Source organism: Ipomoea nil, unplaced genomic scaffold (assembly GCF_001879475.1).
Source record: "Ipomoea nil cultivar Tokyo-kokei standard unplaced genomic scaffold, Asagao_1.1 scaffold3069, whole genome shotgun sequence".
Taxonomy (NCBI): domain Eukaryota; kingdom Viridiplantae; phylum Streptophyta; class Magnoliopsida; order Solanales; family Convolvulaceae; genus Ipomoea; species Ipomoea nil.
The window spans coordinates 5,381,129-5,392,214 of record NW_017619497.1 but is presented as its reverse complement, the minus strand read 5'-3'; the positions used below and the strand labels follow the sequence as shown (position 1 = coordinate 5,392,214).

At 34.9% G+C, this 11,086-nt stretch overlaps 2 protein-coding genes and 1 non-coding gene across 6 annotated transcripts; 2 read left to right on the top strand and 1 right to left on the bottom strand.

Annotated features, from left to right (window-relative positions):
- The first annotated feature begins 565 nt into the window (after positions 1-565).
- Positions 566-638, top strand: TRNAA-AGC. The gene has a single exon. It is a non-coding gene; the product is annotated as a tRNA-Ala (tRNA).
- A 268-nt stretch (positions 639-906) lies between these two features.
- On the top strand, positions 907-1,574 carry LOC109164941 (protein LIGHT-DEPENDENT SHORT HYPOCOTYLS 4-like). The gene has a single exon (XM_019313502.1). The coding sequence runs from the start codon at positions 985-987 to the stop codon at positions 1,411-1,413; it is 429 nt and encodes a 142-aa protein (XP_019169047.1). The 5' UTR covers positions 907-984; the 3' UTR covers positions 1,414-1,574.
- A 2,313-nt stretch (positions 1,575-3,887) lies between these two features.
- LOC109164988 (AP2-like ethylene-responsive transcription factor At2g41710) lies at positions 3,888-9,428 on the bottom strand. Of its 4 annotated transcripts, none has more exons than XM_019313560.1 (10): positions 9,323-9,428; positions 8,338-8,585; positions 6,329-6,411; positions 6,164-6,172; positions 5,971-6,059; positions 5,359-5,432; positions 5,222-5,272; positions 5,033-5,103; positions 4,326-4,945; positions 3,888-4,183 (listed from the first exon to the last, which is right to left on the bottom strand). In XM_019313560.1, exons 2-10 carry the CDS (start codon positions 8,568-8,570, stop codon positions 4,130-4,132), a joined length of 1,284 nt encoding a protein of 427 aa, XP_019169105.1. In that variant the 5' UTR covers positions 8,571-8,585; positions 9,323-9,428; the 3' UTR covers positions 3,888-4,129. The 4 variants fall into 4 exon arrangements, with proteins under 4 accessions (XP_019169105.1, XP_019169106.1, XP_019169107.1 ...); XM_019313561.1 differs by having other exon boundaries at positions 5,033-5,100; XM_019313562.1 differs by having other exon boundaries at positions 3,904-4,183; positions 5,039-5,103.
- Positions 9,429-11,086: the final 1,658 nt, after the last annotated feature.

Sequence of the window (11,086 nt, the reverse complement as noted above, 5' to 3'; positions counted from 1 at the left end):
TATCATTCATTCGACATAAAAGAGACAAAAGACTTGACCTTTCCCCCTCATTGTAGGGCACTCAAGGGCTGCCACAAAGCTGAAAATATGATTCGAATACTAAATGAAATCCAGCCATCCACATCATAAAATTCTTGAAAGGTATATATACTTCCCAAGCTATCTATTTCAATATTATTTTCAACAAATATTTAAATTTAGTCAATTTTTATAAGAAAAAAGTTGTGATACACAAATTAAGGAGCAACCATTTTGTTTTGACTTTGTCTTTCTTTTATAGGCAATAGAATTGTGTGAGAAGTCAGCCGCCCATCACTGCATCTCCTATCTCCATCTCACTATAAGTTGCCGACTTTGTAATAATAATCGATTACTTTAATAGATAAAATATATACGAACCGCCATATCAATTGGGGATGTAGCTCAGATGGTAGAGTGAGTGCTTGCTTAGCATGCAAGAGGTATGGGGATCAATACCCCGCATCTCCATTCTTTGTTTGTTTTAATTTTTTAACTTGAAACAGAACATGTTCATATACTCTAAACTCTGAATTCGAAACAAATTGGGGATGTAGCTCAGATGGTAGAGCGCTCGCTTAGCATGTGAGAGGTACAGGGATCGATACCCCGCATCTCCATTTATATTTACCTTTTGCAATTCTAAGATGTAATACGTGTGATAAACTACAAGACAGTTTGAAATGATTCCACATGCCAATTTTGCTCATGGCCCATGCCTGTCCTATTATATTATATTCAAATATAAAATCAAGTGTAATATAATTATATACTTCAATTATTTATTACAACCATAATATATAAACAGTTAAACTAATTTAAACGGACGGACCCTACTCCAAAAATCGTAATCATACTTAGTTTGAGCATTATATGTGGACATCAATGGTGCTGTCTACTTCTATATATAATTGTCGAAATATATCCTCCTTAATTAAGGTTGGTATGATATAATAATATAATATAATGACAATGAGCCGATACGAGGTGCAGAAGCAGCGCGACTGGAACGCCTTCGGGCGGTACCTGAAAAGCCACAAGCCGCCGCTTCTCCTCTCCCGCTGCAGCGGCGCCAACATCCTAGAGTTCTTCAAGTACCTGGATCAGTTCGGGAAGACCAAGGTTCACACCGCTTGCTGTCCTTATTTTGGGCAGCCGCAGCCGCCGGCTCCCTGTCCCTGCCCGCTCAACCAAGCCTGGGGCAGCCTCGACGCCCTCGTCGGCCGCCTCCGTGCCGCCTTCGAAGAGAACGGCGGCCTGCCGGAGGCCAACCCCTTTGGCTGCCGCGCCGTGCGCCTCTACTTGAGGGAGCTCCGGGATGCTCAGGCTAAGGCTAGGGGAGTTACTTATGACAAGAGAAAACGTACCAATACCATGCACACCAAGAATATATAATTAATGAAGCAGTTCTAGCTTGTGATTTTTTTTTCTTTTTTTAATTTCTTTGATTTACGGGAAAACTCAGGAATTCTACTGGAAGGTACGTACATTAGGTTTCTCATTACTGTATTGTTATTTGAAAGCCAATGAAAGAGGCATTGTAAAAATGGTTATTGAAAAAAAAAAAGTAAAAATGTTAAATGATTTATGTATTTATGTATTCTTGTACATTCATGGATAATAATGGTTAGGTGATTACTCTCAAAAGCAGTTACAACTTACAACTAACATGTCTCACTCAATGCCATCGACGTTTGCTGTATTCGAGTTCAATGACCCGGAATGTTGGACGAGGACCTTAGATGAATACATAGCCATAAATGAACTAATATGAAGCCACTTATGTGACTTGAATTCTTGAGTTTAGAGCTACCAACACAAGCATAGTTCACGACCCGCAATTGTTATATCGTGCACCAGGGTGCACAATCATTGTGCGCCCCGCCCAGCTCAAAACAACGTCGTTTTGTTAAGTTGTGTGGGGAGTGATGCAACGGAGTTTATGTGTATTCTATTATACAATTATGTACATTCGAAACATAAAAAAAAAAAAAAAAAAAAAAAAAAAATTAGAAGTTACAGCAGACACACGAAACGAAATTTTTAAAAAAATAAAAAAATACAAATACAATATGACGTCATTTTAAGCCAGGATACACAATACATTATGCGCTCTGGTGTACGATATAATTTACCCACGACCCGGCTTGCACCGCCACTTAATGAAGTAGGGATGGGTTAGGGATTTAAAGGCCCGTCAATATTAATACTAATAACATAATCAAATTAAATTTTATTTAAATTTTATCATTTAAGCATATAATAATTTTGTTTTAGATTATTTAGAGTCATTATTGGCTTTACAACTTTGAGTTAATGTTTGTTTAAATTATCTAAGCTATACATGCTAGCATTGTTTTTGTGGCCCTGTTCTGGTAAATAACTAAGGCCCTCCAAAATCATAATTTTTAAAAATTTGACATATGCAAGTTTTGAACCTTTGACCTCCAAGTTGAAATTGAAATACAATAAATACACATTTCTACCATCTCTTCATAGAACATTTTTAAGATTAATTGAAAACTTTTAATTTTTATTTCTAAACTAGCTAGGTAAAAATTATATATTAGGCTTCTAAACGTTGGGGCCCCTCTAAAATTGGGGGCCCTGTGCGGTTGCCCAGCTTGCACAGCCTAAAATCCGGCCCTGCCCACTAGCCAGCTTTGACAATACTACTTTTCTTCTCCTTCTTCCAAAAGGTTGAACCCCAACCCTAAGGGCCCCCACACTCCGGCCCGACAGAATATTTGGAAGGATGTAAATCATGGTGACTCAACTAAACATGAACCACAGAGGCTAGACCGGTGCTCACTGCGCACAAGGAGCCCCCCTCACTTTGAGATGTTGCTCCCACACTACCGCTGGTGAGACTCGATCCCCGGTGATACTACTTTTCTTCTCCTAAACTTAGTACTCATGCATGCTACATGCCGCACTTTTCAATTGAAGCTTCACAGAGAACAAACACTTTCTCACTAGTCGTTCACAAAGGTATGCATCTTTGGCTACTATTTTCAAGCAAAGATACACAAGAACATACGGAGTACAACATAAGAAAAGGAAAGAGGAAAAAGGAAGAATTTTTTTTTTGGTTGCCCAAAGGTATCTCTCCAGCCGATAGCCAGAAGACCAATCTCTCGTCCCTACTGTCAGCACACTAAGTGGTAGGGGACACTACTATCAGCACACTAAGTGGTAGGAGACTGGTCAAATGGTTTGTTCCATTCACATGGGTGGGGATCAAACCCCAACCTCATGCTTAAGGGACGATGTTAAACAAACACACACATTATTGGTTAAAAAATCATCCACAAACACATTCAACTTGGCACTTATTGTTACAAGAACCCACTCGATCAGGAGTGGGTGACTTTTGAGGCATCAAGAAAATGATCACCTTTCCAAAGACACATCCGGCTATGGATAAAGGAAAGTGGGACCTGGAGGCAAGACTCAGTGGCATAACAGTTTAACACATTAATAAGTGGTTTATTTTGGGCCTCTAATCTGTGGTGGGTGACTGGAAATGAAATATGCCCTGACACCATCATGAGAATCTATGACTACATAATTGATATTTGTGATCCTTAAGAAACCACTAGCAAGCTTTCATGTCCCAAACAGAAGTTCCTATGTCTTGCATGGAATAGGTTTAAGGCTATTCAATTGGCGGGCAAGACAAAAGTTACCAAACAAGTCCAATGACTATTGCCTGATGATCTAATTTAATCAAAGATTTATTGGTTGGCCCTCAACCAATAAAAAATTGACACATTAAATAGAATTTGTCTTACCTGCCAACATGAATTGGAATACTTCCTTAAACCTAAATGCACAAAATAAAATAAATAAATAAATAAATAAAAAAGTTGAATCAAACTGGTCTAAAAGAAAGAAAGAATAAATAAATAAATAAACATCATCGGCTATTTTACATTTCTACATGCAGGAACCATTATCTCAGGGAACTCACCATTTTACATTCAGGAAAAGCTATAATTATACAAAGTACAAACCTTCTGAAAATTTAGTGTTTGCCCACCCTTCAACAACTTAAACTCATAGATGGACACCATAAGTCTGTAGCAACAACTTTCATCTTATGAGAGATTCAGTCTTCTTGCTGGAAAAAAGTATAATCCGAACCAGACTCGTGCTTTGTGACCTGCATGAATTGGTACGAGCTTCATGGTGCATAAATATATTAATCGCATGACTGGAAGTATAATATTAACCGTAGTTGTTCGATCTACTTCCCCTTCAAGTGCTTTGTAAATTATTAATAGAATAAAAGATAAACAACAAACCTCAGTAGCACGTGAAGATCCTGAAGGAAAAACAGGAACAAGAGACGTCCAAAGAACAGGGTCTGTTAAGGCATCTATGCTGTTGTAGTTGGTTAGTAGGGGAGCGGACAAGATAGGAGTGAGCGGGTGGATGTTTCTGTTGATTGTTAATCCTACACTACTTCCAAATAAAGCTCCAAGCCTCTCATTTCCAGCATCATGTATTGATTTCTCAATTGTCTTCCCATAATCAATTTTGTTGATAGTATTTTTGTTTTCATTCTCATCATTCTCAACTTTTTCTTTCTTCTTTGCTACCTTCTCTTGCAAATTCTTGTAAGCTGCACATTGTGACAAAATGCTCATAGCAGAAGTTGTGGAGCTTTTATGACTTTTTCCTTTTTGTGACAAGCCCAGACGTGGCATCTCATAGGGTTCAGTTGGCTGAACTGCCAATTCTGAAGCTTCATTACCAGTATCCTCAGAACAACCATGCTTGGTTTCCTCTGATGTCCCTTTTACATAAGAATCTGCTTGACGAGCTTTGCTGGCTCCCCACCACTTGATATAACTTGACAAATCAATTTTTTGGTCCATGCAATAACCGGCTACATATTCATTATCTGCAGTGACATCACCACCTGCACCAGACAGATAAAGAAATTAGAATTTCCAAATATTATGAATTTCATTATTTTGGTCCTATCTTCACAAGAGGAAAAAGTTAAAGTCACCATGATGTTTGCTGCTGAAATAGTCAGCTCCTTGTAAACGACCAAATTGTGAATCCCACCGACTACTATGCAAGAAAGCAAACTAGATCAGATGTATTGTTAGAAGTGGAAAACATACAGATATATCATTGATTTCATGAGCCATGAAATAAAAGAGGAGATAGTTGTCACGTGCAAGCATACCTAGAAAGTGGACGATATTTAGAGATTCCTCTCGAAAATCCACTGCTCTTTCTGCAAGAAATTGCATAAACCACACCACATTCGAATTATAAGCTTTCAGAGTAAATGTAAATGCAGGTAAGTAGATAACTACATACCTTCTAAGTGATGCAAGATAATCCTCCCTTGAAAGGTTTTGCATTTCTTCAAGGTCCCTTGTATAATCTGTTACCTAAAACAATAAAAAGTAAAGATTCCCTCAATTACATGCCATAGATTCATCAAGTATCTATTAAGGCATTTATCAAAGTTCCAATTGCATCTTTTACAGATTTAAGCTCTAGGAAACCACAAATCCCAAGTTATCATTGTAAGCTACCCACCCACCGTGAGGATAATAATTTGAATCTGTGTATTGAGAAGTTCTGACAAGCACATAGTTTATAGGGAAAATGTCACTTCAAAGCTAAAGTTAGTACCTTTTATATAAACCTGAATTATTGTAGATAGTATTCCTTACCCTTTAAGTAAAGGGATCCTTTTAATTTTGGACAAAAAGTAGAAGAAAATAATTTGAAATGGATTGAGAGACTACAAATTAACAGAACTGGATAACATACTTGTGTTACTGCCAAACGTAATGAAAACTTAATTTTATATTTTAATGTTAAAGGAAAATGGAAGGAGATTTGAGGTGCAGGATGGAAGAAACTCTGGATTCTGGTATTTGTTACAGAAATCAGTTAAGCTATGGATCTGTATTTTCTTACTGGAAAATTAATGAGTGTTCCAGGACCCCAATATTTCAAAGCAGCAAGATCATATGCTCTGGCAGCAGCCTCCTCATCATCATATGCACCTACAGGCATTTTTAACCAGAAATGGTTAAATGGTTAACTACTAAACTTAATTTAAAACCTCATCATTTTCACTTTTAAGAAAAGAATACATCAAACTACTTACCCAAATAAACTGTTCACAGGGATCATGAACCAATCAGCACGCAATGTCCACACAGATGTAAGAATTTTGAAACATGCAATTCAACGAGGCATTTGAGCTCTAAGTTAGACTTTATATCATCATGTAAAAACAATAACCATGAATCTATTAGAGGCAGAGAAAGACCTTGTTTTCCCTTCTTATTTTGATTTTGATTCCAGGTGCTTTTATCCCAAAGATGAGCTTCATAACGACCAGTCCATCTATGCCTACTCATACATCCAAAAATCATGTATCACAATTTTGCCATGAAAGGATAAGTTAATCTGTACTTGCATGCATTTTTAGTAATGAAAAAAGGACCATCCAAACCAATTATAACTACCCTGTTAAGTCAAACAAGTGGCACAATAATTGCCAGTTTATCCATAAGTAACTCAAATTTAATGCAACCTCTAAATTAGAAACCGGTGCACTTTAGCATTACGAAAATGATAGGTGTGGGAAGAACTTGTACAGGTTGCTTAATTCTACATACCCTTTATGCAAAACTAAATGGCACAAGCACTTCTAGATGCTTATGCACTTATAGCCTTAACTTGTGGCAGATTTTCAGTAAAACTATCAGAAACAAACTTCAAGCTTCACTTGTCTAGCCTAATTGAAATAGTTAAAATCTCAAGGGAGATACACTACCATTACAGCATTCCATCATTTAATGAAAAACAAAAAGGTTAAATGGAAGTTCAAATGGTGCTAGCAAACAATAGCAAAGATGCATACTGATCATTCATCTTTGTAACATGGTTTGAGTCTACTCAAAACAAAACTTATCATACATAACCATACAAGGAATCACTTAAAAAAACACTCACAACTATATGTAAGATTGCAAATGCAACGCAACAGAACTAGTTTGAGGTAATGCACAAAATATGCTATACAAGGTTTAATGAAATAAAAAAGGACTTGATTTTTAAAAATTTCTTGGAAGCTCCTCATTCAGCTAACTACTTAACTCATAAAAAGGACACAGAAATATAGTTACTGATGCATAAAGCATGTGCATTTGGCCGGTTGGCCCTACAACTCCTATCATGCAAAGTAGACGTATGCAACTTGCATTTGTTTTTACAGAATTGGTAACCATTAGAAAAATAATTTGAACCAACTCATATGCCAAGGTGGAATGCTTTAGCAACATTAACTTCAGTTCGTGTTTAGCTTCCTTTCCTATTGTTTTGCTACCACTGAAATCACATTTATGATACAGACTGAAGTCACTGAACTCTCACCGATCTTTGCTACTCTCTCTGTCCCATTTTAAGTGTTGGGTTCAGTTAACAAGACTTGACTCAAGTTATTTACAGTTCAATTTTTCATACTATTTATATTTTTAGTGTATAAAATTTATATACTTGGAAACTACATCAAAAGTACTATAAAATACAAAAAGGCGAATTTAAAAATTATAAGAAAATCAACAAAGAAAGAAGAGTTGGTTTGACTAATAAACAGTAAACAAGACAAATAAAATGGAAACATAGGGAGTTTTAGAGTTGCCTTTGATTAAAACTCACAAATCTAAGGAAAAGAAAGCAAACTAGTCATTTTATTTATTTATTTATTGTGTAAAATGAATGGCCATCTAAAAGAGGTACAGAAATCACCAAATCAATAATAAATAGCTTTTGCTAAAAAGTATAAGAGAAAGAAAAGTTCTATTGAATATAAATGTAAATTTCTTAGAGATAATATTACGTAGTGTTAATGTGTTGTGAACAAAGACTCAACTGGGCTATAATGCACATGGCCAAACCACACTAAAAGATTGAATCCAACCAATTAGCTAGTATAACCCATGGCCTTATAAACCCATATATTCTCTCTTATTTTATAGATATGGACTCTTAACACGTAGCATCAATGTATTAGTTATAGGAAGAAAATAACAAAAATACAAAACTGTCAACTAGGTTCTGGAACCCTGGTCTATAAAATGTCAAGAAGTTGGAGAGATAGTTGAGAAACTACCAAGCAGTGGAAATTGAAAAGATAGTAGAGAAACTATCATGCAGTATGTTTCATAAAATGCTAGTGACTAAGCTTTTATTCCCTTTTAAGGAACAGCACCCAAATTGACCCTATTTGGACATGCTTTTTAATGTGTTACTATGATTTTCTAGCTGAAATACCTAGTGACACCACGATATACAGAGCTTCGCTTGCCAGCAGTGCACGGGGGCATTTTGCTGATGCGTTCTTTAGCTGTGCAGACCCTCTCTTTCTTTGCTTTCTTCAGTACTCTGTACAAAGATAGCTGATCACTTCCTGTAGGCCCTGCTGTTTCTGATGTTTCTCCACCACAAACATCATTGCCACTGCTTCCTTCTGGTTTAGCAGTTGGCTCAGAGGAGGAGGAAGCCATAGTTGAAACCGTCACCTATAAAGGATAAATAAATAAATGAGAGTTATAAAAGTGAAATGAGATATTAAGAGTTAAAAGAGGGGATTTGGGGTGGGAGTGTGGAGAAAGTGGAAACAAGACCGATTTGAGTATTTCAAGTCAACACACAATGGAATTGCAGAGGCACAAAAACTATTTAAACTGGAAGAGGATTAACACCTGTTCATCAAAGTTGTATGCATTCAGAATTGGTTAACTTAAATTTTTGAGCTCACACATTCACTTTCCATCTTACTGTTCTTATTATCTTTAAGTAAGGCATAATAGTTCACCTCTTACCTAGATTGCGATGATGATTTTCCAAGCAAGGGAAAAAGAGTTTCAATCATTCAGTTCAAAATACTAATGTTATGTAGCTTTCATTACTTCTTTTCGAACCTAAATCTTCCTCTATAGTTTCTATGTACTGGCTCAGCACTTACTCACTAGAATTGAGATTTAAGAACATATTCTCATTTTGCTTCATAACATAGAGTCTGTGAACAGTAAACATCGTCTCAGTCTCCAAATCACTTCATTCCGGCAACATAACTGCTTTCAACGTTCACGTTTTCATTCATTTCTTTTCTAACAGCAAAATTAAACTTATTATCTTTAGCAGAAACTACTGTTAAGGGTTCGACTTCCGATTCCGGAACGACGGTACCCGATCGGAAGCGGAACGTTCGTGAGATGATCCTTCCTATAATCATGGATAAAGGAGAACTGCGTACCTGTAAGGAGGGAGCTTTAGGTCGGAAATTCGTCGAGGATTGATCGGAAATTGCAGTGAAGAGCTGAAAACTGGTCTGCTTCGAGGAGGAACCAACCGAACGTTGAGAGGAATATTAGGGCCTTTTTTTGTTTTGAAAATTTTACGGCGTGGAATTACCGTTGTACACGTGTCCCGCTTTCGGTCAAAGAAGATAAAGCTGAAATGCATAATTTAACATTTTAACCATGCAAAACAAACATAATTATCGCAAGCTCCACTCCACCCCCATGTGGTTTAGTATGTCATAATGGGCCATATGTTGGGCCTACTTTCAGATTATCTTCCTGGTGGGCCACATCGTTGTTTCCTGATATCTATGATTTCTCTGTCAAAGTACAGACTACTGAGTTAGTTAAAGTTGCTGCAAATTACTCTCTATATCGTGAATCAGAGTTCATCTTACCTAAAATAATATTAAAGGTATATAAAAATAAAATTAAATACATAGAAATAATACTACAGATACATAAAAATGCCACCAAAAATAGTAAATTTATGTACGTACAATAGTGGATTTATTTATTTACAATAATTAACTTATATACCTACAGTATTAAATTTATATAGTTACAATATATGAACCAAATTTATGTACTAAAGTAACGAATTAATATACTTGTAAATTTATTTTTAGAAAATTAAAAAAAATATATCAATATAATTGTCATTTAAAAGGGTTATACTTTTGTGAGATCGTCTCACGAATCCTAAAACGAGTCAGGTCATTCAATATGAAAAATGTAATACTAATTAGGAATATAAAAAATATTTATTATATCTTTAAAACAAGTCGGGTCATTCAATATGAAAATGTAATACTAATTAGGAATAAAATATTTGTGATATCTGTAAAACGGGTGGGGTCAATCAATATGGAAATGTAATACTAATTAGGAGTAAAATATTTGTTACTTATATGAAAAAATGTAATACGTTTGATTATAAGAGAAAATGTAATACTTTTAAATCAAAATGTAAAATATTTACATTTTTATCTAAAAGTATTACACTTTCCTATATAAGTAATAAACAACTTATTTCTTGATTAGTAACATTTTAATATAAGTATTACATTTTTACTTTGACCCGATCTGCTTTACGATAAGGATCCGTGAGACGATTCAACACAAATTTTTATTCATTTAAAATATCTCAATTAAAAATTGTTAATAATAACTCTTTTATACATTAATGTTATTGGTACAAAAAATTAAGGATATAACTACTATTAAGAAACTGACTATACATACCAAAAATAAAACATAAATATATAAATTTAATTTATATGTTATTAGTGTGATTAATTTTATAAGTAGAAATTTATACGTGCAAAAAAAATTATATTTAATAAAATAATTAGTTTATCAGTTAATTTTGACCATTATTAGTTGTTTAATTTAATTAAACAAGCAATATGTGTGTTTAATTAATTAACTTTTTGTAAACTTATTGTTGAAAAATGCTAAAATTTAAAAAGCTGCTCAAAGTAACTTTTTCAATTAACATTTTTTAGAAAGTCATTTTGTATGTAATCAACTAACAACTAACCTCTAACATCTAATTTACCAAACACTTTTCTTACAATCGGTTAATACTATCAACTAATCACACATTTACACTCATTAATCTATTCAATTAACACATATAAGTTAACACGCATTTACCAAACACTTGAAGAGAATATAAGTTAAAATTAATTTTAAAATAAAAAGGTAAGATAAAA